At 35.4% G+C, this 25,099-nt stretch overlaps 1 protein-coding gene across 2 annotated transcripts in view; it reads left to right on the top strand.

The window, feature by feature from the left end:
• The first annotated feature begins 1,854 nt into the window (after positions 1 to 1,854).
• akap6 (A kinase (PRKA) anchor protein 6) overlaps positions 1,855 to 25,099 on the top strand; it is a 167,901-nt gene continuing 144,656 nt past the window's right edge. Inside the window, exons 1-2 of one of the 2 annotated variants that reach the window (XM_055171832.2) lie at positions 1,855 to 1,993; positions 16,599 to 16,981. In XM_055171832.2, the coding sequence (XP_055027807.2) occupies positions 16,646 to 16,981 (336 nt within the window). In that variant the 5' untranslated portion in view covers positions 1,855 to 1,993; positions 16,599 to 16,645. Of the gene's footprint in view, positions 1,994 to 9,848; positions 9,991 to 16,598; positions 16,982 to 25,099 lie in introns of those variants that run through there. The other variant, XM_055171831.2, reaches the window with a different exon arrangement.

A 25,099-nucleotide genomic window follows, 5' to 3' on the forward strand; every position in this document is an offset into this window, starting at 1 on the left:
TGACTTCAGGGTATTGGACTGTACGGCATGCAGCTTTTTGTGTAAAACAATAAAGAACAAAAAGAGAAGGGCCCAGTGTGTATGGTGTTAGCAGAACTGTTATTTATTTATTTATTAATTAATATTTAACAGATGAGATTCTAACTAAGTAATTAGTTACTGTAATTTATTTACCTTTTCCTTAAAAAAAGAAAAGTAAAGCAAGTTATTTTTTCCAGTAATTTAATTACTTCTGATATAATTGAAATACTGTGTATGTAGTATTTCAATTATATCAGAAGTAATTAATTATCAATTATTCCATTAAAAGTAAGTAATTATCCATTATTATATATAATTGTTATACAGTACATACTATGTACTGTATAACAATTATATATAATAATGGATTTAACATCAAAATCTAAAGTCTAACGTTAAAATGCATGTTTATGTATCCTTCTCACATTAAATACTTTAGCAAGTTAATAAGAATAACGGTAACACTCTCCAATTCTCAGTTATTAGCATTAATATTACTGAGATATTAGCTGTTTATTAGTACATATTAATGCCTGATTCTGCAAAACCTTATTCAACATCCTTAATCCTACCCAATTCCTACCAATACTTAAACTTAACAACTATTTTACTAAGTATTAATAAGCTGTAATTATAAGTATATTGAGTCAAAATTAGTTAATAGTTAGTTAATAGTGAGAATTGGAGCTTAAAAAGTGTGACCAGAATAAAGTATGTACTGTTATATGATTTATTCGAGACTTTTAAAGCATATCTTTGTATCATTTACTAAAAAGGATTTAGAAAGTAATTAGTAATAATAAATTAAATACTTTTTGGAGAGAGTAATTTGTACAGTAATCTAATTACGTGATTGAAGACGTAATTAGTAACTAGTAATGAGTAAATTACCCAAAACTGATAAACTGTCACATTATAATCAATAAACAAGACAAAAATCATTAGATATAAAAATTTGTTGAACAAATATAGCTATAACAAATAGGAAAAAGAACATACATAAATATTAAACAAAAATTGGTTTGAAATCATCATAAGTCAAAGGTTTAGGTCAGCTGATAACCAATCATGTATCGATTAAGCAGAAAAGACTCATTGGTGTAACATCGCCATCCAGTGGTCGCAGTCGCATTACATTGCAATAAGTGTTGTTGTTTTTTTTGCACGTGCAAGACGCCAAATCTTTCCAATAATATCAGTTTACACTGTAGAAAGGTATACATCAGAATCAGATAAGTAAAATATCCTTCACGTCTTTACATATTACTTGTGAATTTACATCGAATTGGTGCTCATATCCCACAGGAACAAAACTACAAGGTGCTACTGAAATGTTGCATGATGTTAAGGTGAGTTTTGTAACAACATAAAACCAATCATGAACGACCTTCTTTTTAATATTTCTGAGCTTTGTGTAGTTACTGAAACTTTAGCATGAAAGCATTTAGCTAACACTTTTATTCAAAGCGACTAAAGTGATGAGAACAACGAACCGATTTATCCCAGGAGACAATAATAGCAAAAGTGCTGAGATACAACGTTTAAACAATTGTTACAGATAAAACATATATTTTATACTAAATGTAGAGCTGTGAATATAATACAAATATATTATATATGTATTAAATATTTCTCTCATGTGTGTATTTAAACGTGTGTCCATGTGCTTTTGCGTGTTAATGCACACTAAAAGGACACCACTATCTCCGATAGCATCTACATTCACACAGTTGTGTTTCCTCTCCTCTTATGTGTAGTCACGCCCCCTGGGTCCCCACAGTGGGAGCACCACCCCTTTCCAGCCAATCACAGCACAGCAAGGCCACTCCATCACTTCTCAGTTTCCAAGGTTACCGATCTGCTCTCCTGAAAGGCGCTACATCATCAGCATCCGTCCAGCGAGGGCTGCAGTATAGCAGGCAGGCACCTCCCTCACACACCGCACTGTAAGGAAAAATGGAGTAGTGTTATGGTAAGTACCCGGCTCTTATCTTTCGCTATTGTGAGCTACCGGTTGCACTATTTTTAAAGCCAGACTAGAATTGAATCAGGTAGCTTTATTGTATTTTAGTCCAGCTGATGGAAAATTAAAGGATTATGAGAGAATGGTATGGCACGTTGCTTTGTTAAAGTGGCCTGCATAGGATGGACCAGCTGCATACACAAATAGTATAATCCATAAGGGGGACAAACGTATACATTAAAGCCCCCGCAAAGCCCGGGGAGGGGTTGATTACTTTTTCAATATAGCTATTTCTGTCTACAAGGACAGGAATGTGAGTGTGATTTCTTCACCCACCGCACGCGGAAGCGTGGCCTGCTGTTTTCTTTCAACAGCCTCACGTCTGTGTTTGTATTAAGCGTGCTTGTGTACATGTCCCATTTGTACTCGGTGCTGCAGGGTGGGGAATGCAGGATTTGCTGGTTCATGGACAGATCTCTGTCTATGTGGTCCAGTGAGCACGCCTGTGTCATTGCTTGGTCATGGTTTCGCTGTCTCATCATCACCTTGTGCTCAGACATACGCCCTGGTCAGCTTAGGTGATCTTGTTGGACAGATGCTCTGAAACATCAAGCATGTGTGTTTGCCAAGGTGTGGTGGTGATGCACTGCAGATTTAGAATGTGAATCAGAATTCATTGGCCTGGTGGAAAAGGAAATAGAGGCACATTATACGCTATATGAAGTACTTATTTAACTGTATACACAGTATACACTAAAACGCTATTTTCAACCCAGCTTTGAGTCAAAAATTTAACCCAGCTGTTGGGTTAAATATATATTTGACCAAACCTAGCATTTTGTTTATTTTGCATACAGGAGCCGTTAGTTTGAGATAATATGTCCAAAATTTGATTATTTGATTTGTGATACATGAGGGCATACTCTTCAACATCTTGTTCATTTGATTGTTACCTTTTGTTTACAATTTTACAAGCTTTCTATGTCAAGGTTAAATTTAGTTGTGCATCACAGAAATAAAAGTATAGTTTCAGTTTTGGACATTATTGAGAGCCCATATGATTCCAGCAAGCAATAGCCGTCATTTCATCATCTAGGTTAACTATATACCTAATATAGTCTGACTATGAGTTACCCACTTATGGTCAAAATTAACTTTGAATTTGGTTACATGTCATTTTGCCAAAATATCTTGCGAGATGTATTATAATCCATCATGTAAGCAAAATCAACAGGGATTACAAGGTGTTTAGTTTAGTTTATTTAATTAATCTTTTGGCTATGGTTAGAGTTATGCTGGATTCACACCAAACGCGGTAGAGGCAGCAAAAATGCTCTATTCGCACGTAGTTTGGACGCTTGAACATTTTGAGTGTACTCGCTTCATTTGCGCGTGAAAGCCGCGCATGAAATTCTAGTCATTGGAGACATTCACACGGAATTCGCGTCGTGGGAGGGGCTTCGGCGACTCGCTTCCTGTAATCACATCAATACTAGAACAAGCTCCTGATTGGTTAACACGGCGTGATTTTCCTCCAAAGTTCAGATTTTTCTAATGGCAACGATCAATTCACGTAATTTGCGCGTCAATTTGTGTCATGCATGCGAACTAGATGCGCGAATGAGGCGGATTCGCATCTACCGCGCTGCGCTAAACGCCTCTACCGCGGCTGGTGTGAACGAAGCATTAGACGTTTGTTCAATTTTCACTGACAGCCTAAATGTTGTCTTGTTTTAGCCTAGACTTCTGGGTTGTATTTCGACAGCCATTTTACATCTTTTAAATGAAAAAAAATTATTGCTGGGATATTGTGAAGTCTAAAGGCTGCCCTTAAAGGTCACCTATTGTGGCCTTTTTACAAGATGTAATTTAAGTCTCAGGTGTGCCCAGAATGTGTCTGTGAAGTTTCAGCTCAAAATCCTCCACAGATCATTTATTATAGCATGTCCAAAATGACCCTATTTGGGTGGGAGCAAAAATGCGCGTCTGTACCTTTAAATGCAAATACGCTACTGCTCCTCACTTCCTTACAAACAGACAGTGAGCGCTTTCAGTTAAAATAGATCTGATTAATGCAGTCTGAGACAATAGTATCTAGTTGACGGAGTACAACTCGCTGAGGGTGGTAACCATGGTAATGCAGGACTGTAAGTGGGCGGGGCTTTATCAAAGTGACCTCACATTGATAAGAGAATCAAAACGGCATGCGTAATAAGACTGCTTTTGTTTAAAGGGGATGAAAAATACAAGGATTTTGGTGGTGGATTTTTTCATCGTAAGGTGGTTGTGTTCACACACTGCCAACACACATTATGTCCAAATACCTTGTAAAATGGATTTTGCATAATAGGTGCCCTTTAAAGTAACTGTGTTTTGTATTGTTAGTAATTGTCATTTTCTTAATAAACGCAAAGTATAGTCCAGAGCGATTTTAATATGTTTTTTTCTCTTCAAAACATTTTTGACTGATGCGACCTATAGTCCGGAAAATACGGTAATTGTGATTAAAAATCAATTGAAAAGGTGTTTTTGTCCCCCAGACTATAGCAACAAATTTAGTACAGACATAATTCACGAGTGAATCTTCATTGTGATTGGAGCAGTCAATGTTGACCATCCTTCATAACAAATCTATTCCCTGAGATCCTCACAAATATAAAACAACGAGGGTTCCTCACAGCAGCATTTTTGTTGTATATACAAACAAACCAATGTTTTAATGTTATCTTTACTTCATATATACTATCTACAGTTGTCTTAATCTTCTGTGATAGCTGTAGGTGGCCCTAGGCGCTCTCACACTTGTGCACACACAATCTCCACACCGCTGGGTTTTGGGAGAGATCTGCCCCTCCCTCTCCCATGAGATGCTGGTTTTATTATGGTGATGAGGGTTTATGCTTAAAATGCTGGTCTGTGTGTGTTTGAAACTGTGCAAGGCAGGGGCGTGGGAGGGTAACGGACCCTTCTTTTCAACAAGCATTGACCCCTGTTTAATACAGACCCTGAATATGCTGTGTAGCTGTCTGCTTTTGTCGCACCATTTGCTCAGAACAGAAAAACGTCTCTTTAAGATTGTTGTGACGGAGCCCAGGTGACCCCGAACGCTTGCTGTCGCAGGGTTAAGGTTTGTGATTGAGAAAGCAGAGGGTACAGATTGAGGTTTTGCAGCATGTGTAAACAGACTGGCATTAGTTTGCTGAAATGTTGACTAGTTGGTTTGTGCAGGTTTGCATGCTTACGTGACAAATTCTGTGTCTTTAGACGTCACAACGGAGTTAAATGTAAATTAAACTATGTAAAAGTCTGCCACGAACCACGATTTGTTTCAGCTTTAAAACCAGTTGTAGATTATGATATATATATATTGTTGGCCTTGTCTGCTGTAGCTCTCTGATCGTGATATTGCATCTGAGTTAATTTTAAATGTATTGTAGATTGCAGTTGGCCTGCGTCTGTATAGTTTCCGCTTGCTATGTCATCATTCAAACATAATAAGGGCAGCTGCCATCTAATATTTAGACCCAGGGTGTGGCACCAGCCGGCCACCCACAATATAATCAAATGTATTTCATAACAAAACCAACAGCTGGCTGCTCTATCTATCTGATATATCGTGACAAATCTATATTAGTGGTTCTCTTAATGTGTTCCAAATATATACCACCTTTCAAAAAATACAGATTATATTGTGTATTTACTTATTTACGTAAGTAGTCAGATGATCACTATTGCTATTGGAAATATCAAACATTGTATAACTTTGTTTGTGCTAATGAAACCACAAATCCAAATGGTTGACACAACCAGCTCACTAGACTTAAATCACATAACTGTATGTGCTTTAAGAATATAGCAATAACTGTATAAGACCTGGGTAGTATATTGAGTTTTGTACAGGTGTATATTTTCAAAAAGTAAGGAAAACCCTGTATTTAAATTTTATTTTCATCATACGCTGTTTTGATAAAGTTTATTGATATCTCATGAGGCTTTGACTTGCATGTCAACATATATGATACATCTTGTAGAAAATACAGAGATGTATCACATATTGCCAGTCATCCCCAAAAATACTGAGATATGAATTTAGGTCAATATCGCCCGCCCAGTCCTAACAATGATTAAGCAGGGACCTGAGCCGTAGAGAATAATAATCGTCTATTTTGCCTGAGTCACCACATATATATGTGTATAGCGCTTTCACACTATTTGTTGCTTCGGAGAAGCTTTACAAAAATGCACATTCATGTTTTACAGGCTAAAAGACACACAACCCTAGCATTGTGGTAGCAGGTTTTGCGTGGGTTAGCACCACAATAGTTTATTGTAATAAAATTGATTAAATATGTCATTTTCCCTCTTGTGGGGTTCAAAAGGGTCATGTTGTAGCAATAGTAATGAACTTGCAGAATTAGAGACCATGACCTTTAACCCTATTGACGATTTAAGGTTAAGTGTTATTACCAACACTGATCAGACACAATGACAAATTGTTTTGTAGATGATGGACAGAACATTAGTTGTTAGTATTATTAGGTATTATTAGGACTATGGGCCCTATTTCAATGATCTAAGCGTATTGTATAAAGCGCACAGTGCATGGTCTAAACACGCGTGTTCGAATCCACTTTTGCTAATTTAATGACTGGGAAATGGTTTGTGCGCCTAGCACATGGCCTAAAGGATTGTTTCTATTCTCGTAATGAGTAATGGGTGTGTTTTGGGCATAACGTGCAATAAACCAATGAGAGTCTCAGCTCTCATCCCCTTTAAAAGCACTCGCACCATGCCGATTCCCTATTTAGATGACGGACTTAGTAAACTGAAAAAGCTAAACAGAGGAAGAAGACCACCAGTTTAAGATTGATGTTAAAAAATTGCATTGTTTTCATTTGTATTGAAATTAAGTTTTTTGTATTAAAACCTTTAAAAGTCGTTTTCTTTTAGTCAAGGAAGTAAAAATAGTAGGCTTTTAATTGCTGTAAATGTATGGACAGCCTACTTGATCAGTGTAATCTCAAAAAATTATTTACAAATATGCAAGAAAAGGTTTGTACTCTAAAAATACTTTATTTGATAAGCAAACGCGCATTGTCGTCCCGTTTATAGGCACATATTACTAAGCTTCAAAATAGCAACGTGCCAACAATGCACCTGAACACTCCTCGTTTTCAGACCAGAACGCCCATGGGCGCATAATTCGGCGCAAATGCATTTGCTATTTAAACAACTTGGCGCTAAACGTGAAAATTATAATTGCGCCGGGTTCAAACTAGCAAAAAACACTTGCGTCGCGCATTGCACTGCATTGCACCGGGTGTATGATAGGGCCCAATGTCTGGCCTCATGTTTTAACCCTGTCAGTTTTGATGCAGTGCACTTTTATCAAGAGCACATTACCTGATTTTACCATTGTAATCTTACCAGGGTAAATGCATTTAAAAGTGCAAATGCGAACGAGCTGATCCCTTCACTAAATGGCAGTGCTGTGATTGGATAGTGCAAGTTAAGGGGTGGTATTATCCCCTTCTGACATCACAAGTGGAGCCAAATTTCAATGAGCTATTTTTTTCACATGCTTACAGAGAATGGTTTGCCAAAATTGAGTTACTGGGTTGATCTTTTTCATGTTTTCTAGGTTGATAGAAGCACTGGGGACCCAGTTATAGCACGTAAACATGGAAAAAAGTAATATTTTAATGATATATCCTCTTCAAAGTGATAGTTCGGCCAAAAATGATATTAAACCCATGATTTACTCACCCTGAAGCCATCCGAGATGCATATGTCCATCATTTTTCAGACAAACACATTTTCAGTTATGTTAGAAAATGTTTTAGACCTTTCAGTTAATCAAATATAAAGTTACGGGGTCCACGTCCTTCAAGTCCAAAAAAGGTGCATCCATCCTTCACAAAAGAAATTCAAACGGCTCCACGATGATAAACAAAGGTCCTCTGAGGGTAATCCACGCCGTTTTGTTGTAGAAATATACAAATTTCAAACTTTATAAACTAAAATAACTAGTTTCCAGTCGCGTCCGCATTCAAGATGAGATCGTATGCAGTTTGTCATACGTCACTAAAAACAGTATGTACACTACGCTAATACTTTCTCCTGAATACAGAGGAGTTTAAGATGGCGGCGCTATCGGAAGCTAGTTACTTTCGTTTATAAAGTTTTAAATATGGATATTTCTACAACACCACGCGGATTACCCTCAGAAGACCTTTGTTTATCATCGTGGAGTCGTTTGGATTTCTTTGGGGAAGGATATATGCAATTTTTTTGGATTTTTCTGGACTTAAAGGGACACTTCACCCATTTGCATTAAGCTTTGTATAGTTAGAACCCCAGTCATTATTTTGAATGGTCATGCATCATTTCCTCACTTTCCCCTGAAAGAGGAGAAATGCAGATTTCAGTGTTGCACTTCCTTCTTTCAATTATGTAAAAATCATCATTTTGCATCATTGAAAGAAGGAAGTCCAATATCTTTGTTGAGGGGGTGAGACTACAAACACCCCTTTTCTCGGTCAAATAGGCACCAAATTCAAAATGCATGTTACATTTCGACTACAAATATGACGCACTTTCAATAAAGATTAATGTTTCTACGGGTGAAATGCTCCTTTAAAGGAGCTGGACCCCATAACTTTACTGTTAGCAGCTGGAAGATATAAGACATTGTCTAAAATGACTGAAAGTGGATATATACATCTTGGATGGCTTCGGGTGAGTAAATCATGGGTTTAATATCATTTTTGGTCAAACTATCACTTTAAATAATTGTAAAACATTGTTTTCATAACATTTTATACGCTTTGTCTGTGTTTCTTAAATATTTTAACAACACTCCCTACACTCTTAAAATGTCTGGGTTATTTTTGACACATAATGGGTAAATATTGGACAGAACACATGCTGGGTTAAAAATAACTCAATGTTGGGTTGTTGTTATGCAATAATGGATTAAATTAACCTAACAGTTGGGTTAAAACAACCCAGCATTGGGACAATTTTAACCCAATGCTGTGTTCTGTCCAACCCATTATTGGTCAAAAATAACCTATAGCAAGTATATGTGATGCTCAGATTCAAACTTGCAGTCACACAGGATATTGCTTTGTGCTTCCTTCAAAAACTCTTCTTTTAAAAGGTACATGTAGACATTGATATCATTTCTTTATAGGGGGTTTTGGTAAAAAACATATTTGGAAAAACAAATATGAAGGAATTCAATGGGTACAGTCAACTGTGTGCTTACCGTCGTTTACCAAAATAACGTCTTCATCATTTATCACAATACTTCCTTTATGTTTTTTTTCTACTATGGAAGTCAATGGTTAGAATTAGCTGTGTGCTTACCATCATTTATTAAATATCTTCTTGTGTTCATCAAAATAAAAAACTCATACATGAGGATGAGTAAATAATGACAGGTTTTTTTATTTTTGGGTGAACTATCCCTTTAAGCCTGTTATGCATTTGTAATGTGGTTTCAGTTTTATAGGCTCATATAATTTGTTTGCCAGCCAGACAGTAATAAATCCAGAATTTATTATGTGAAAGAGGAAATAAAACAAAATACTGTAGAAACATACATTACAGTGCTTGTTACACACATTACATATGAATGTATTTAATAACACATTATTATTCCTTTATTCTTCTTTTTGTTAAAGATGTAATGTAAAGTGTAATAAATAATAGAACAAACATTCCTCCATCCTGTCTACAAAATGGTGGTGTAATACAGTTGTAAGGTCATTGCGTCAGTATAATAAATTATTGAAGTTTATCTGATCCTTCACAGATGTGGCTGGTACAGTGTCACATGTTCATTGTTTCATTGGTCATGTGTGATTATCTCTGTAACTATAAAGGTATTATTGAACCTCTTTACGTGATTCTGCGCATGGATTATGTGAATTATGATGATTTATTTTTATTTTACCTGATAAACTCTGCAGGACTTAATGAAGTTACAGTAATAACACCAGGTAATAATGCCATTATTTTAATTCTGACCTCAGTGTCTGATATGAAAGTTAAAGGTCTTTTTTAAGAAAGAGAGAGAGAGATGATTGCTAAATGATAATACATTCAGCTTTGCATTCTTTACTTTTTCTTGCATTCTTTTCAGCAATTTTATTCCTGACTGCTGTTCAAATTGTGTGGTTTGTTGAGATATTGTACTGTTTTTCTCCTCAAACAATTACATTCATTGTTTGGAAATAATAAAAATGCAATAAGATTTCAGGGTGGATAACCGCTCAGAAACACACTGGCAAAAACTTAATAACCACAAATTGTATCATTAGACAGTGTAAAAGTTAACCTTTCTACAGGTATACACTCCTGGCTGATATATTACAGCTCTAAAGCAGAGATAAATATTAAAGAGGAGATGGCATTAAAATGGGTTCAAGTGGTTAAATGTTAAAACTAGGGCTGCCTATAACGATAAGTCGCGAATAATCGTTTGCAGAGTAAAAGTTTTTGTTTACAGAATATATGTGGGTGTACTGTGTATAATAATTATGTATATATAAATACACACGCATGCATGTTTAATTTTAAGAAAACAGTATATTTATAAAATAAATATTTATATTTATATATAATATAAATTGTATATAAAATGTATATACACATATTTCTTAAATAAATACATGGATGTGTGTGTATTTATAAGGGCCGTTTCTCAATATGCGTTCTTGTCTGTACTTGTGTTCTTGTGGACTTGTGAAACATCATCAGTTGTGGATAGGGATGCATATCAATTAATCGCGATTAATCTATAGCAGAATAAAGGTTTTTGTTTACATCATATATGTGTGTGAACTGTGTATAATAATTATGTATATATAAATATGCACACATGCATGTATAATTTTAAGAAAAAAATATATTTATATACTAAGTATTTATATTTATATATATAATATAAATTATACATAAATATACAAATGTATATACATATGTAAACATTGCTTAAATATATACATGCATGTGTGTGCATTTGACTATGCAGGGTTATTGTGCACGGTGCACACACATATGTGATGTGGACGGAGACTTTTGTTCTGCTGTAGATTAATCGCGATTAATTGATATGCATCCCTAGTTGTGGACCAAGTACTGTTCTAAATCAAAGTTCGCATCAAGCCCAAGTTCACATAAAATCCCCGGATATGTTCTTGATCTGCCCATTTTATCGAGGATGCATCAGAGGAGATTTGTGTGGACTTATGACAGCGAAGTTCCCAGAATGCATTTCGCGTCAGGAGTTCGTTCTTCCGAGTATGAACTTGCAAGTTCGAACTACGAAGGACACAAGTCCGAGTTTGGTGTACTTGGTATTGAGAAACGACTTAGGACTGTCAAAAGTTTAATCGCGATTAATCGCATACAAAATAAAATGTTTTTTAGTTTGCATATAATATATTTGCGTGTAGTTATCATCTATATATAAATACACATATACATGTATACATTTAAGAAAAAGTTGTTTATGTATATTTTTTTTTTATTTATATATAATATAAAATATATTAAAATGTAAATGTTTCTTAAATGCATATATGCATGTGTGTGTATTTATATATACAAAATAATTACAGACAGTGTCATGATCCTGCCAGTCTGTCATAGTATTCATAGTTGTTCATGGTCATGTGGCAGGATCTCATTATGGGTTAAGGCCCCAGGTCTTGTGTACCCTTTTTGAGGAATGCCTGGTGGCATTCCTTTAAGGGGAGGGTACTGTCATGATCCTGCCAGTCTGTCATAGTATTCCTAGTTGTTCATGGTCATGTGGCAGGATCGTGGTGGTACCCATGTTTTGTGTAGTAGCACATGGCCTTTGCTGTGTGCTGCTGTGTCTTGTCTCTACAAGCCCCCTTGTTTACCTGTTAATTACTCATTATTGGTTAACTCACCTGACCTTCCCTCGTTATCTTGTTTAGTTTTCCCTATTTAAGGCCCCAGTGTGTCTTGTCCTGTGCTGAATCGTTTTGTATCTTTTTATGATTGGGTTGTCTTCACGTCCATTGTATTTGAGAGTTTTCATAACCAAGTCTAGTCCAGTAAGTCTAGTTCAGTGTATTGTCTTGTTAGCTATCTGGTAATTGTTCCCTGTTTATGTCTTGTCTTTTGCCCCCACGTAGTCGGTTTTGTTATTAATAAACCCCGTTTAAGTTCACCCGTTACCTTGCATTTGGGTCCCGTTCCTTGAGAGTCATGACACACAGTGCATAATATATTATACAAAAACAAACTTTTATGTTGTATGCGATTAATCGTGATTAATCTTTTGACAGCCCTAGTATTTATAAATAAATATTATACACAGTACACCCACATATATTATGTAAACAAAAACTTTTATTCTGCGAACGATTAGTCGATCGATTAGTTAAATCTAAATTTTTAAATGTATAATAAAGTGACATCTATTAAGATTTGTTTTTTAATTCTTTAGCTGTAACAAAGTAAGCTCAGTATTTCTTTTAAACTTGAAAGATGAAATGTCTGAAATTAATTTATAAACGTAAAGTTTCTTTAAAGGCCCTTTGAACGATCCCATCTGCCAGTGGTCATCCAAACAGATCCTTCAGTCCTGCTTGGATGTGAGAAAGTGTTTCAACCTCAAACATTTGACATGCTTTAGTTTCAAAGTCTATGTATGTGTGTTGCATGCAAAAATCATCTTGTAATGTAGGTTTTATTTGTTTTTTTTCCTCTTACTTTAGCTCTGTTTTTATGGGAAGGTATAAAGAACATTTGTGCAGGTGGTTCAAACATCAGCAATATGTCTGCTTGTAGATACAATAAATAATTCAGTGGATTTGGGTCAGAGAGAAGTACTACCAGCTGAGTGTTTTTAGTACAGCCCTGCTGTCTGGATTCAGACTTTACTTATGACTATAATGCATTTTTACATGAAGACGTTGAATGGTAGACTGTGAACATCACTGTGAATGTTTCTATCTCTCATTATTCTCTCTTTTAATCTGCAAAGTGGTCAGCTCAGAGGAATATTGTGTTTCTCAGAGGTTCTCATTCATACGGTAAACTACTGTAAAGTTTGATTGAAGTACCACTTTTGTCTCGGATGTTACTCCCAAAATGTCTTAGGAGAAATAGAAACAAACAACTTTTGCCATAAAGTCAGATCATATAGCTAAGTAGAGCTTTACTCAAGCTAATTTTAAATGGTACCATCCACCTTATTTTCGAACGCGGAAGTAAGTGAACTGACATATTTCCTTTATTTGTGCTAGATGTCCGTTTTAATAGCCAATTTTTTTAATTGATAGTGACGCTTGTCTTGGTGAAGCTTATATAACTTGTTTAGATTTATTTTGGTCTCTTGGCAAATTTAAGCACAGTTTGAGACTTAATTTCGGTTTAATCTCTGCACCTCTCTTTCACTGTAGATGGGGTCACTCCCCGTCTCTCTTTCATGTGGAACAGCTTCACTATTATTCAAGTCATAGTGCCAGTCATAGTGAATCACAGGCTGACTGGAAATAGGTTTTAAATGCAGTTAGAGGGTTTAATGTGGAGTTATGGGATCACTAAAGCAGCACTCTGCAGAGATTGAAGTCATCTCACACGGCTGTTATTTAACCCCAGTCCTGCTGTACATGTCTGTATTGATTACAGTTGACTTATTTATCTAAACCAGCGCTCAGCATGAAATACATAAAGCGAACATAGAGAGACGGCAGCACCGATATATTCACAAGGACATTCTGCATAAAGGAGTAACATGAATGTGAACCGAGAATACAGTACATTGTTATCATATATCCAGCCATTTTGCATCCATTTATTTCAAAGAACGATTACATATATGCTTTAGTTATTGATGAGAAAGATGTTTTAAGCTACTTGCATGATGTATTAAATGCAAAATCCATTTTTACAAGGTGTTTGGACATAAATGTGTGTCGGCAGTGTGTAAACACAACAACCCTACAACGAATAAAATCTACTCTTTTTTAATCCCCATTATACCAAAGCAGTCTTATTAACTCATTCCCCGCCAGCCATATTTTGAAAAGTTGCCCGCCAGAATTTTTTTTGTGATTTTCACAAAAGTTTCACAAAATGCCTTCCAAGAAAATTTTCTTCTAAAATATATAAATATACAAATATATCAAATAAAAGAACAGACCCTCTGCTTTCAACCAAACAATAAACAAACAAACAAAATGGTAAAAAAATGTTTCATCCTATCTATATTTTTTTCTCTGCTTATAAACTCTTAAATATGGGTATTTTCTTTAAAAGTAAATTTTTTTAGCAAAAAGCTGAAAATGTGCTTTTTTTGAAGGAATTTTGTTAGAGATAAGATTCAGAAAAATTATCAAAACATACACAGCGTTTTAAATTAGTTAATAACATTTTTGCTTCAGTTGTTTTATAAATTGGGTAACTTGGACATCTAGTGGATAATCGCAGTATTGCAGATTAACAAAAAACACTTTTTTTATGCAAATGTTTTCTCTTAAATGACGAGATAACTCGTCAATGGCGGGAAAAGAGTTAAATATGCTGTTTTGATTCACTTATGTGATGTCACACAAACAAAGCCCCGCCCACGGCCACTGACTGACTGGTTAATTTTACACAAAAGCTTTTCTAAATGTTTTTGTTAGCACATTGTACCATTAATGCTGCTAAAGATATTGTCTCAGAAGATTGTATTCAATTGTTATATAAATATATATATATATTTTTATAAATAGCGCTTTTCACAATTGGTAATTGTTTCAAAGCAGCTTTACATTAATAGAAGCCAGGGAAAAAAGAAAAATCGACAGACAACATAAGTAGCAAAATACAACGGCTATGAATAAACTTTACAAGCGAGCCTATTAATAATGTAACGTATAGAAGAGGGTGCTAAGTAGAGCCAATGTCGGCTGACTCCCTGGAGTTGAAATCTCCCCTAGGAGAAAAATCTCCCCTAGGAGAAAAACCTCCCGACTTTTTAAGCAAGGAGGGAAACAAGTCCTAGGAGGAAAAAACCCATTGGGAGATATATATATTTCGACTGTATATGTAAACGGATAAGGAGATATTAATCAGATTAATTTCTAACAAAAGCACTCACTGTATGTTGCAAAGGGAGTGAGAAGCTGTAGCTCATTTGCATTTAAAGGTACAGACATGAAAACAGCGCATTGTGCAAATAGGGGCAATTTGGACATGCTATAGCAAATTATATATGGGGTAATTTAAGCTGAAACTCCACAGACACATCCTAAGCACATCAGAGACTTATATTACTGTAAAAATGCCCTTTAAAAATACTAAGACCATCTATATGTCCAGACAGAAACGGACATGGGAAATTTGATTGCTCGTTTCATGAGATCACACATTTGCGGGCAGTGTTTATTGTCGGTCCACTCATAAAAAATGGACAACATGCACAGTACATGGAGTTGATTCGATCCCATTCAATTCAGTGTCACAGAAAGTTCTCTGTTATGGATTCTAATGTAAACTACTTGTATATCTACAATTGTATAGCCAAATATTGGGAGTGGGACCGAGTAAAAAGTTTGGTTCGACCACTATTTTGTGATCTACAAAAAAAAAGAATGAATTAAATTAAACGATTTGTTCGTGAAGCAGACATAACCAGCTTGCAGTCAAAAATACAGTAGATCCCGAAGTCATGTTTTAAATGTACATTACACATGCATGTGATACGCTGATCACTTGTAATCCATTAACCCGTACATCTGCGTGCTTGTTTCTCATGATGCAGATTTACAGACTGTTTAGACAAATTTGCAGACACATTTGAGCAAACGTAATCTCAACCTTTTCAGGTTTAATGTCATCATTCCAACGAATCAGTTTATAATTTCTGCTTTAGCATGTCTGAGCTGTAAATGGCACAAAGTCATGTTAATAAGTCATAAATAATTCATTGTTTTACTGCGGTGTTATTTGTGCGAGAGTGTCACATACTGCTGAAACAGCAGATTAAACACACACGCATGCACGTACGCACACACACACCGGATCATTCACGATATTGATTTCCAATCGCTGACTTCCTTTCTGCAGTAGCCTAGATATTCATTGCTGGTGAAATAACCTCATACGGATCATCATTGTTAACGTTTAGACTAATGTTTTTACCATCACATGTCTTTGTGTGAGTGGAAAATGACCTCATTTGCTGATTGTGACCTGTACAATATAACTCTAATGATGACTACATCATTCATGATTCACATCCTTGTTACAGTAACTAATGTGACTTCTTTGTTCTGCTGAACACAAATGAAGATATTTAGAAAATATAAAAAAACAGATCTGGGGCACCATTGACTTCCATAGTATTTTTTTAGAAGTCAATGGTGCCCCAGATCTGCTTTGTATTCAGCAGATCAAAGAAATGTGTACAAGTTTGAAACAACTTAAGGATGAGTAATTGTGATAACAGAATTTTCATTTTTTTTGTGAACTATCCCTTTAAGAGCATTAACATTATAATAGTTAACCATTTCTCAAAGGACAGAGTAACATTTAAGACACTTTTTTAAGACAATTTTTTATTTTGTCTCCTTCTGTGCAGCTAAACCAAAAATCCCCATCCTACTCAGGACTGCGCTGTGTTTCGCCATGAGCATCGCCATATCGCCGGTAGCCAGTGAGGCTTCTTCCCCTATGATAACCTCTGTGACCCCTACCCTTGAACCCGGCCCGGATAAGCACGATGACCCAGAGTTGTGCGGGCCCGGCGGTAGCGAGGATAGGATGACCCAGAAACAAGATCGCTACAGCAGGTACCAGAAGCCTCCACCGCTGCACACAGGGGCCGACTGGAAGGTTGTGCTCCACCTGCCAGAGATAGAAACCTGGCTGAGGGCCACGACGGAAAGAGTACGAGATCTCACACACTCTGTGCAGCAGGACAGCATTAATAAACACGTGGATGTGCATCTGGTACAACTCAAGGTAAGAGCATTGTGTCTCAATGTGAGATGTCATAGTGGTGTAGTCATATGACATGCACATCACCATTGCCTTGTAACTATTTATGGCATTTTGAATGTAGTTGGGTTATGCCACAAACTTCTGGATCAGGATGCCAATAATAATAATTTATGACAAAAAATAAATATGACAAAATATGGAGATTTTGAAGGGACGATTTGTCTTAGTGCTGGGCAAAGATTAATCGCGATTAATCGCAACAAAATAAAAGTGATTTTTGCCATAATATATGAGTGTTTGTACTGTGTGTAATTATTATGTATATATAAATAAACGCACATTCATGTATATATTTAAGAAACATTTATATGGGTATATACATTTATTTATTGTTATTTTTATATATTCTATATTATAAATAAATAAAAAATATTTTATATTAATTTTATATTAAATTTAATATTTATAATAATAAAACAATTCTGAAATAAATATATGGTTGTGTGGTTAAATATACATAATAATTACACACAGTACACACACATATATTATGCCAAAAATCACTTTTATTTTGTATGCGATTAATCACAAATATTTTATATTAATTTTATATTAAATTTTATATTTATAATAATAAAAAAATTCTGAAATAAATATGTGTGTGTGTGTGTGTGTGGTTAAATATACATAATAATTACACACAGTACACACACATATATTATGCCAAAATTTTTTGCATACACTTTTATTTTGTATGCGATTAATCCCAATTAATCTTTGCTCAGCACTACGTATCATCGGAATTTTAAAGTCTCAAGTCATGTTAATAAAACACATACACATACAAACCTACTCTGTGGTTTACTACCTAACTATTACCACTGTAGTTACATCTTTATGGTTACAATGTTAAGTGAGATCGTAACAAACATTAGGCCATATCAACTGTAGTCTTAAAGGTGCAGTGTGTAATTTTTAGAAGAATCTCTTGACAGAAATGCAAATAATATACAAAACTATATCATTAGGGGTGCATAAATACCTTTTTATAATGAACCATTATGTTTTTATTACCTTAGAATGAGACTTTTTATCTACATACATTGAGGGTCCCTTACGTGGAAGTCGCCATTTTGTGCCATCATGTTTCTACAGAAGCCCTTAATGGATAAACTTTTTTTACCAAGTTGTCTCCAACGATAACATGTTTTTCCGGTGGCGGCTACCAAAGCTTCTCTATGCGTTTCAAAAGTGAGGGGTGAGCAGTGGACTGAGCCATTGGTTGCAATTCGCAGCCTCACCACTAGATGCCGCTGAAATGTACACACTGCACCTTTAAGCTCTTTTCACAGAGAGATTATGGAAGATACACGGAACATGCATCCGAGATCATTCGATTTTTGGTAAATTCACACTGCCAATGATTTTCCAGAATCTGTGTGTGCATTCATACACATACTGTAAAGAACCCATAAAGACACGTAATATTTTTAAAGGGACACTCCACTATTGTTGAAAATAGGCACATTTTTCCAGCTCCCCTAGAGTTAAACATTTGATTTTTACCGTTTTGGAATCCATATAGCGGTTTTGCGCTACCACTTGTAGCGTAGCTTAGCATAATCCACTGAATCTGATTAGACCATTTAGCATTGCGCTAAAAATAGTTCCCTGCTATTGAAAGTTACTAAGGGGACTATTTTCGGCACTACGTAATATCATTGCGCCTCCTGTAGCCATGTAATGGCAGCAAATTCCTTGATTATTACGCCAAAATGAGAGTATAGTTCCTAGCCATATCTGCATAGAAAATCACAACTTTTAATTTTCTGTCGGTCTATAACCCTGTATCACGAAATTATGTACCTATAGTCACGTACATTTGTTACTCAACTGTTTTGTCCTATTTTCATGCCATTGACGCTTCGGTTTAGGGTTAGATTTGGTGTTTGCGTTAGGAAATCACTTTAAGTATTGGTTTATACCTTTTTTCATGATTTTTTTTATATTTTATGATTTTTAATCCATTGTCGTCTGGCATTAGGGTTAGAGTTGGGTTTGGGTAAGGATGTTATTTTATGTAAATCTAACCCCAAACCGAAGCGACAATGATAAGAAAATAGGAGAAAACAGTCGAGTAACCAATAAGTGACAGTGACACGTACACAGAAATGCGTGACATGTTCACACAAAAAGGCGTAAAAGCGTGTCAGTAGCTACGCTTACATGTACACATTTTGCCTCCATCGGATTAAAATCCTTCCGATTAATAAATCCTATCATAGCGTTTACATGACCACTTAATAATGTGATCGGATTGATGTGCGTGTTTATATGACACAAGATTTACATCAGATTTGATCATTTGACATGCGCACATTGCACAAATATAGTTTCACGCTGTTTCAAGATTTGCTCGGTGCCTCACTGATTATAGAGCAGCAGCAAAAACACCCATTTACGTCTGCCCAAAAAGCATATTTTACTTCACGCAGTGGTGCAGAGACCGTTCGCGAGAGCGAGTCCAAACACACACGTTTGTAGATCAGAGAATAAATCATGGACTGACCGGACAACGCTGTCTTGTATCACTTTATGGGGACAATCACTTCAATTGACTTCCTTGAACAAAACAAACTCGAGTTATTTGCGTCACATGTCATTACGGCAATTCTACGTCATTGCGCGTGTGCATATGCTCCACACTCCCGTCCTGTTGGTGGCGGAAATGCCCCTTCAGTGGGTTTGCCAACCGCCATTAAAAAAAGAAAAGATGGCACATGCGCAGAGCGTCCCAGTTTCAGTTATCCATCCGATCAAGTGTATACATGTCATTTTGAGCGGATTACAAAAGGTATAAACCATCCCTAACAAGCGGATTAGATTTTTAATCAGATTGGCATTTTTTAGTCCGATTGAGGTGTTTACATGGAGCATTTTGTTCAGATTGATAATTTAAACGGATTACAAATGTCCATGTAAACGCAGCTAGTGTAACGGAACAGATTTTCCGTGAATTTCCAAGAATTTACGTGACTATACTGTAGGTACGTAATTTTGTGATACTGGGTTGCAGTCTTAGTACACGATGTAACTACAGTAGAGTCAAGTTTTAAATGGGCAAAATATCGAAACTTTGGTTATTTTTAGTGCAATGCTAATGGTCTAATCAGATTCAATGGATTTTGCTAAGCTATGCTAAAAGTGGTACCGCCAGACCCGGAGATCAGCTGAATGGATTCAAAAACTGTAAAAATCAAATCTTTAACTCTAGGGGAGCTGGAAAATGATAATATTTAAAAAAAAAATGAAGTGTCCATTTAAAGTCCTGCACTTGGTAGGTTTTTTCCAAAAATCCATGATTTTGTCTCAAAAAACATGCATTTTTGTTTATGACAAGATCATAAGGAGCGCATGAATGATCTCAGCTTCAGAGTGACGAGCTCCCTGATCTCTGTTCAGTCCAGTTTATGAGATTTCTCATTGTTAATGTTGATCTGCGTTTAAATCATTGTGTCAAAGAGCTAAACCATAACTTCTTGTTGCGATGACTTCTTGCGATGACACGTGCATCCTCACTACGGCACGCCCCTTACGGCATTGTTTTTGCCTTTTGTTCACACAAGATGTGTTCTGTAAATGTTATGGCAATGTTACTAGGCCCTCTTTACGGGAGCGAGAACATTTACAGGACAAGGTTTGTGTTCACACATAAACCATTTTACGGAAATTTTCTGGTGCTGTGTTAATAGGGTTTTAAACATTATTCTTTATCTTATCTTATGTATTTCCTAAAAAGCCCCATAGAAATGCCACGTTACAAATACAGTTAAAGCTCTTTTAAAAGAGATCTATGTTGTTTATTTAAGTCAGCTTGGCTATATGTTGTCTTTGGCTGGTTGAGATGTTTTTTCTGCTTCTGTTGGACTGTCGGAAAATCCCTCTTTGTATTGTTGCTATGAAGGATCCTGTGTGTTTCTTGCTGAATTCAGTGTTTTTTTTTTTGTGTGTGTGACTGAACTCTTTGTGTTCAGTATCAGCAGACAATGAGTCAGTCTGAGCATCACACATCAGATTGAGTATAAGAGAGCCCAGCGTCCACATCAGTGACTCACATTCTCTCTTCCTTACTTTTTATCAAACATGAATACATCCTGCGACATAACACATGGGTCTACATGGAGAAAGCTTTGGAAATTAAAGTAGCTTAATTTGAGCAGAACTGGGTCAGTAATAAAGAAAAAAATTAAGTACATAAATTGGCTCCCGTTTTCAAAATACAGCTACAGCTATAGGTAAAATTGCATCAAAATAATTCATTTTGTGCAATTATACTTCAGAATTTTTAGGCAAAATGTGATATGGCAATGGTGCCACACCAATCAATATAAATTAATATTTTTATTGATACCAATAACATAATATTCCATTTATTGTGTTTTTCATGTAACATTTTCATGCGTTTTTCATGAAAAAACAGAATTGTTTCTGAGGGAAGATATCACGCGACTGTTCCTTGCAAAAAATCTGGCCAAGACAAATATACTTTGCAATAAAAAGACATTACAGTTAATAATTTTAAGTCTCAGCGTGAAGACAAATTTATAAACTGTTATATGGTACCATTTTATAGTTCAACCGTATTTTGTCGAAAAGGCATCATGATCATCAGACACCCACCTCCCTTGTAAGAAAATACTCGCCTGTGTATTGATAATTATAATTATCTTGAAAACCTTATCCAATCAGCACCTTTATCACCCGTTTTCCAATTCATCTAATCAGAATAACAACGTAAGAATTAGTCATCTTTCACTTCCTTTTAATTATGAATTATTTACCAACTTTTTATGGCTTTTATAATCTATGTGACTTTTAAGACGAGTCAAGTTTCAATTGTCGATTCAACCATATATACACATAACACAAGACAAATTTAAATGTCAATTTAATCTGGGTTTCTACATTTTTTAAAGGGGACATTTCACAAGACTTTTTTAAGATGTCAAATAAATCTTTGGTGTCCCCAGAGTACGTATGTGAAGTTCATGCTCAAAATACCATAATAGATAATTTATTATAACATGTTTAAAGTTGCCACTTTGTAGGTGTGAGCAAAAAAATGTGTCGGTTTAGGTGTGTCCTTTTAAATGAAAATGACTAAATTGCAGTGCTGTGGTTGGATAATACCGATTAAGGGGCAGTATTATACTTTTCTGACATCACAATGGGAGCCAAATTTCAATTATTTATTTTTTTCGGATGCTTGCAGAGAATGATTTACCAAAACTAAGTTACTGGGTTGATCTTTTTCACATTTTCAATGTTGATAGAAGCACTGGGGACCCAATTATAGCACTTAAACATGAAAAAAGTCATGATTTTTATGATATGTCCCCTTTAAAGAGGACACAGACGGTTAAGGACTGGTTTCTGTGATTTGGGATATTATGTATAAATCAGACACTGACTTCCATTATTATTATTATTTTAAATTTCATTTTGTCTGACAGATTCTAGCTGTCTATTTTAATACTTTGTATGTTGGCTGTGACTTTCAAGTGTACAGTGCCATCTAGTGCAAAAATGTGGTAATGTACTGTGGTTTGCGTATATGCCATCTACAAAAACACATACAGTACTATAATAAACCAGTGGTTCTCAAACAGAGATGTGCCAGGAGGGCCCCAGTTTTATTACATTTTATAAAATACATTAATTTATCATAAAATCATGTGTAATGAAACCGTAGAAAATTAAAACTACTAGCTAACAGCAATACATTTTATAAAGGTTTCGTTTAATTCAAATTTTAAGTTTTAGGGATACAAGGGGGCCACATGCCATAGACATCCATTTTGGAATATTTGTCAAATGAAGTTTTATTTATTTATGTCTAATGATACATTGTAAAAATTGAAAAGTTGTATCATCAAAATTAATTAAATTCATAAAAACCTTAAAAAAAGTTTTTTAAACTAACATTTTTCACTTAAAAATATAAGTTGAAAAAAAAACAATTAAAGTAATTTTTTAAGTTGATACAATTGTTCACTTTTTACAGTGTAATATCAAATACAATACAAATAATTTACAGTAGATATTATTTATTTTAATGTTTATTGCACCATTTCTATAGTAACATGAGGCAGAATAAAGACGTTTGTATATCTGAAACACTTTTGTATCACTTTCTGACTTGAGTTGAGAACCGCGGCCATAGATGGATGAACAGACAGACAAACAGCCAGCCAGACAGACATATAGATTAGGGTGGTCCTTATTTTTTAAATCTATATGTCTGTCTGTCTGAGTGTTTTTCTGTCTGTTCATCCATCTATGGCCACGGTAATATATATGTTTGAATAAATAAATAAATAAATAGGGCAATTTTTTTTCAGTATTAATTAATATTTAGAGGTTGCTCAAGACCTTTGAAGTTTAACACATTGGCGTATAATGTGATACTTTGTGCTAGCATGTATAATTGTTTAATAATATTTACTTATGGCAGCAATGGACTTATTTGCAATTAAACTTTTGTTTTAGTTGTGATATGTCTTTCAAAGCAAGAAAGCTTTAATTTGAATGAAACACAATAGACAATAAACACCGAGACAATGGCTGAAGCAACACGATGCAAGTCCGCTATATTGTTACTCGGATCAGAAGAGACTGAAATAGCTGGAACAAAGTTACCCTCCAACAAGCAAGTTTTATATGTGTTGTGTGTTTTTAAATGGTACAGTTTTTTGCAATATTCTTGGAAATATTCAAAGGCTTTGAGCAACCTGTAGATATTGTAAGAACAATTCAAAATTTTGCACAGTATGTTTTTATTGATATCCTAACACATTTAGGGGGTGAGAGTTTAAAAACATCACATAAAAAAAACATTATAAGGACCACAAATAGACAGATATATGAATATATACAGTGTGCAATGTTGAATATGCATAAATATGTATTCGTAAATAACAGTATGCAATGTGTAGATGTAGTGTTAGTGTTATATTAGAAAGGCTCCAGTGCTGTTGATCTGCACTAACAGTTGTCTATAAAATGTTGAGAGCGAGGATACACTAATAGACATCAGCGTGTGTGTGTGTGTGTAAGCGGGATAAGCACACAGCTGTGGTGTCCACATTCCCCATTGAGACGCACCCGTAAAACAATGTCTACAGAGAGACACACCCTCATTCATAGATTACATTATATATTCACACACGTAACTCGCTCATACACAGGCTACATATGACTCAAACACACATATAAAGCTTGTTCTTGTAGCTCAATTGGTAGAGCATTGTGATAGCAGCGTAAAGGTCATGGGTTGATTTCCAGGGAACACACATGTTGATAAAATGCTTGAATGCACTGGATAAAAGCGTCTGCCCAATGCATGAATGTAAAACAGGTTTAGACACAGACACTTGTGATTTGATACGCACGCGCAATGAGCCAGTATTTCTTACATCAGTATTTTTACCCGGCTGAGATCAGATGAGTGCATGTGCATGTTTATTTAGAATGATGTCATCTCGAGAATTCAGGGAATTCAGTCTCCTCATCTGTCAACACTTCTGCAGAGAGATTTAGAGACGGCAATGTACAGAATAACGGATCATGCTGGGACATTTCTTTACATGATATCCTGAAAAGTTTGTGGCATTCCATTAGCAGAAAGAAATATCTACACACTAGTTCCTGTTTCTTGCATGCTTAGGCTAATTTATTTATTTTGAGATTAAGAGTTAAAAGGGCAGCGGTTTAAATCCATTTAGCAGATTTACCCCAAAAATCAACACAGACGTCAGTAAAGTCTGTGCAGATATGTTTTAAAGCATAACTAATACTTGTAAGTGCTAACCTGTAACTATTTGAACATTTCATATTTCTTTTTAAAGGAACAGTATGTAGGATTGTGGCCAAAACTGGTACTGCAATCACACAACTGGTGGCCAATACACAACATGACAACATAAACATCAGTTGAGGGCTGCAACTCCACTTTTTAAATGACAATATCCTGGCCAGACCATGTATTTGAAAATTATTTCTTAATGTCTAGTAAAATATCAGGGCCATTTTATGATTGATTGATATTCATTTCTTACGTACTGTACCTTTAAGTCATAA

This window comes from Misgurnus anguillicaudatus, chromosome 7 (assembly GCF_027580225.2).
Source record: "Misgurnus anguillicaudatus chromosome 7, ASM2758022v2, whole genome shotgun sequence".
In the NCBI taxonomy this organism is placed as follows: domain Eukaryota; kingdom Metazoa; phylum Chordata; class Actinopteri; order Cypriniformes; family Cobitidae; genus Misgurnus; species Misgurnus anguillicaudatus.